General features: G+C 52.6%; 1 protein-coding gene across 1 annotated transcript; it reads left to right on the top strand.

The window, feature by feature from the left end:
* The first annotated feature begins 2,279 nt into the window (after positions 1-2,279).
* Positions 2,280-3,652, top strand: LOC144139770 (uncharacterized). The gene has a single exon (XM_077672031.1). It carries the CDS (start codon positions 2,291-2,293, stop codon positions 3,650-3,652), a length of 1,362 nt encoding a protein of 453 aa, XP_077528157.1. The 5' UTR covers positions 2,280-2,290.
* Positions 3,653-4,147: the final 495 nt, after the last annotated feature.

Raw genomic sequence — 4,147 nt, forward strand, 5'->3', positions numbered from 1 at the left:
TTAGGTTTTGTCGTCAGTGTCCCTTTAAAAAGCACGACATAAAAACCATGTGGCAAATTTAAACTTCCTGCCCCCCCTGACCGCCATCTGGCTAGACAAACGAAATGTTTTACACGGAGCCACTCAGAAAGCACCTGTGGATACGAGTAAAAAGGTGACTTAATGGTTTTTGCTGAGAGATATACACCTATGGCAAAGGTGGTGTTGAGCGAAGACATAGCAGGAACTGACAAGGCTAGTGGAGTCGGTAAACGGAACAAGGGAAATTTTTTTTTTCTATGAGCCGGATCACGGGCAGGAAGCTCGACGGCACCAGGAACGAGCCTCGATGCGGATGCCGCCACCGTTATCAACAGCCTTTTCAGTCCAATTGTAAAGAAAGGATGTTAACGTGCAACAAGACATGCTGAAAAACCTCAATTTTCGATCAGTAGCTGGCCCCGTGCAATCGTAGCTGCCGCAAAATATCAAGCACCACATCGTCACCTTAAAACACGCGGTATTGCTACACGTCGTTTTGAGTGCCGTGAATGGGCTTCCAACCAGTCCATCGTCACTGGGATTGCGCTTGCAGCGCCTAGGTGATGAATAAGAACCACGGCACGCAGTCGAGCAGGCCAGTCCTGCAGTGTAATGCCACTGGGAACGTTGTAACGCCGTGGCGGTGGTGTTTGGGGGCTGGCTGCGAACGCACACGAAGCGCAGATCGCGTGTGGCCAGAAGCAACTTTCGAGCTTGAGGCTGAGGAGTTGGGCATTCCATGGTGCCATACAAGTTAAGTGTAGCCTTTCGCGCTTCGTCCGGTAGCTCAGATTGCCCCGCCTTAGCTCGCTCATTGAGCAATATACCAGGAAGTTGGGGGAATTGACAGAGGCTATACCACACAGTGTCACCGTCTCGAAGGGGTACAGAAGGTTCATCGGAGGGGCGCACTATGTCACTTGTCTGGATCAACCGTCTCCCATCGTCAATGCCCGAGGTCCCCGGCGTCCTGTGCGAACCTCCAGGCCATGGAAACGGTACAAAGGCGCGTGTTGCATGCTCGAATCTAGCGGGTCGGCACAGTGCGCTGGACAGCTGCTGGAGCCGGCTTTTACCAGCACTGCCCTGCAGTCGACGTACTCCTGAAAGTGGTACGATCTGAGACTGACGTCTTGGAGGCCTCGGAATATGGAGCAACTGAATGTGGTGGACGGGGTCTGTGTTATGCTGCCGTGAAACCACGCGGGCTGTGCGACTTGGGATGACCAGCGCCGACACCCGTCTTATACAGCTATACAGCCAGGGGAAAAGAAAACGCGGTAAATTGCGTGAGAAGGGCGTGTTGGAAGACGACGGAAGAGGTCGGGAAGGGCGCACTCATAAGAACAAAGATCCTTGATGAAGCTGGGTCAGGGCGGTTAGTCGCGTCGCGTTCGCGATCCCAAAGCCGACGAGCGTTCATTCTCTGCCTTGAGGTCCGTTCCAAAAGCCGGTTTATACGTTACAACTTCCGGGATACGCAAGCCGTATGTGTGGAGGGACGTGGCAAGTCACGGGGAGGCCGTGAAAATCCCACTACGCTACCGTGTCGAATGCTGACGATGAGGATGACGATGAATATGATGATGATGACGATGATGCGTCTTGTTAAATTGCACATAGCCAAACATTGGACTCGCAAGACATCAGGGGTAGGAAAGAAGATCTTATTTAACTGTGGGCTTCTGTAAAAAGGAAATATAGAGCGGTTCCTAAGCATTTTGAATCTGACATTGAACATTAAGAAAAAGAGAGGCTTTGAAAAAATTAAAAAACGATTTATTTAGGGGGCCAGCGGAAACGAAGCCAATCAAAGCGAAAATCGATTAGAATTTTTCATGAATATAAGAAGGCCCGAGTACACATCTCGACAGCAGAACTCCGTCTCGGACGCGCTCCAAATGAAAGAAGATTCGGCTGGAGATAAGGCAATCCCCAGGCAATCTCCAGGAACCTCAAGAAGCTGGTATCTGATCATAGAAAAATTCCCCCGCATTTCCCCGAGGGGGAGAATGTGAAAGTGCGAATGCACGGTTGTCGGCCCGCTTGCGGCGCTTGCGCTCGGCCCCCGCAGCCCACCGCCTCGCCGCCTTCTCTTCCGTCTCTTCCATCGGGTTTGTAGTATCACGTGTACACCACGCAGTTATCAAGCCGCTATAACGCCGCTGAGTCGCCAACGCACGCCGCTGACGACGTAGTTTGAATGCGTTAAAGATATAAGGCGCTTTACTCACACTGATATCAGCGTTCGGAACGGCTGTGTCTTTTCATGCTCTCAGCTGGAAACAGCGCATCGGTCACTGACCGAGGTACTACTTCGTCTGAAACTAATATGGATAACTACAAGATCATTCTTCCTCGTCTCCCAACCGGTAACGTTGTCTTGAATACCGTTTTCCTGCATGCGGACTTGAAAGGCCGTCCTTACCGGGCTCCTGACTTTAGGGATGCGTTGGCTCGCGTTATCAACCTCCGTGATGTGTTGTGCATCGGACAATATCAAATGAGTCACGTTTGGATGCTTACCTGCGTCTCCAACAGTGTCAAGCAAAAGCTAGTCCAGCTCGAGCACATCACCGTCAAGGGACTAAAGTGTATGGTGTTTGACCCGGAAACGAGAAACATCAAAATGAAGCTACTTTGGGTGCCGCGCCATTTGGACAACCGGAGGATTTCTGAAGCGCTGGAACCATTCGGAACTACCCAGTCTGTTGCTAGAGAGATGTGGAGGTGTCCAGGAATGGACCACATGGAGACCGGAGCTCGGGAGGTGTCCCTCACATTGAAGGATGGCGTCTCGGTCGCTGACATACCGCACATGATGGACATTTATGGGAGCCAGTGCCTTGTACTGGTCCCTGGCAGACCACCTCTTTGTCTGCGTTGCAACAGGATTGGGCACGTACGGCGGCAGTGTCGTACCCCACGGTGCACCGAGTGTCGTCGGTATGGCCACACCGCAGAAAGGTGTGTCATGACATATGCGGACAAGCTCCGACAAGGTCACGAATTACCAACTGATGAAGATGTGTCCGCTCATGTCATGGATGTCACGGAGGTAGTAGACGCATCGGGGGAAGTTAACCAGCCAGCGTTGGCTGGACCTCCCGAGGCTGTGCCAACAAATCCTGCAGCGGGGAAGAGTGAGCAAGTGGAGCCCCATACGGTGCCACCTGGTCAAGTGATAAGTGGATCGACAAGTGATGAGCAGGGGGAGCCGATTGGCATGGATTCCGCGACTCCCATTGACGCCTTGGAGGAAGACCATGCTTCAGTACCACTGCCTGCCAGCGATGATGAGAGGAGCGACTTGTCTCCCGGTGACGTTGGGGACGATGCTTCCGTTACTTGCCCCATGGAGATTGCTTCATCATCTTGGGCGGATGCTGTGGCTTTGCCTGACGACGTTCCGGGTGGTAGCAGCGGGCCGATGAAAAGGCCTGCTCCTGTGGATGGCGAGAAGGCATCCATCGCGGGCAAAAAGCAGGCTTCCACCGTACTGGACTCCTCCGACGCTGCTGTTCTGGCTAGTGGTCTTGTGCCGCTGGCTGGTTCCAAGAAGCCAGGAAAGGTACTGTCATCCAAGGCCATCCGCAAGGGTGGTTTATCTGGAGGTGACAAGGACACGTGAGATGCTCCCACAGTATGGCAAGTGTCACAGCACTGCACGCTGCCACACTTAATGTGAGAGGCTTGAGGAACAGGAGACGACAGTACCAGCTTTTGCGCCTCCTTAAACGGATGGACGTGAGCATTGCGGCCATTCAGGAAACAAAGCTCTGTGGAGATGAGGACATATCGGCAGCATTAGAGCCCTTCTTAGAGCAGTACAGTGTTTGTGTTAGCCACTCCGCAGGCTTGTCTGGGGGATGCTTTGTCTTCATCAGCAAGGGCATAGGGTTTTCTTGTCTCTCGTGTAGCACCGATACTTCGGGGCGGTTTATTTGCTGTGACCTTGTCATTGCAGGTGTTGAGTGGCGTGTCATTTGCCTCTACGCCCCCGTGAACTGTCGTGAGCGTACGTCGTTTTTTCTGTCGGTTCGGGATTTTCTACGTACGCAAAGAAAAGTCCTCCTCATGGGGGACTTCAATTGTGTATGTAATGTGCAGGATCGTTCTAGGCTTA

The sequence above is a fragment of the Haemaphysalis longicornis genome, unplaced genomic scaffold (assembly GCF_048455015.1).
Source record: "Haemaphysalis longicornis isolate Haplotype H1 unplaced genomic scaffold, Haemaphysalis longicornis Haplotype H1 scaffold_5, whole genome shotgun sequence".
NCBI classification, from domain to species: Eukaryota; Metazoa; Arthropoda; class Arachnida; order Ixodida; family Ixodidae; genus Haemaphysalis; species Haemaphysalis longicornis.

Coding starts and splice junctions, on each gene's coding strand:
- LOC144139770 (XM_077672031.1), top strand. CDS start 2,291: ATGCTCTCAGCTGGAAACAGCGCATCGGTCACTGACCGAGGTACTACT.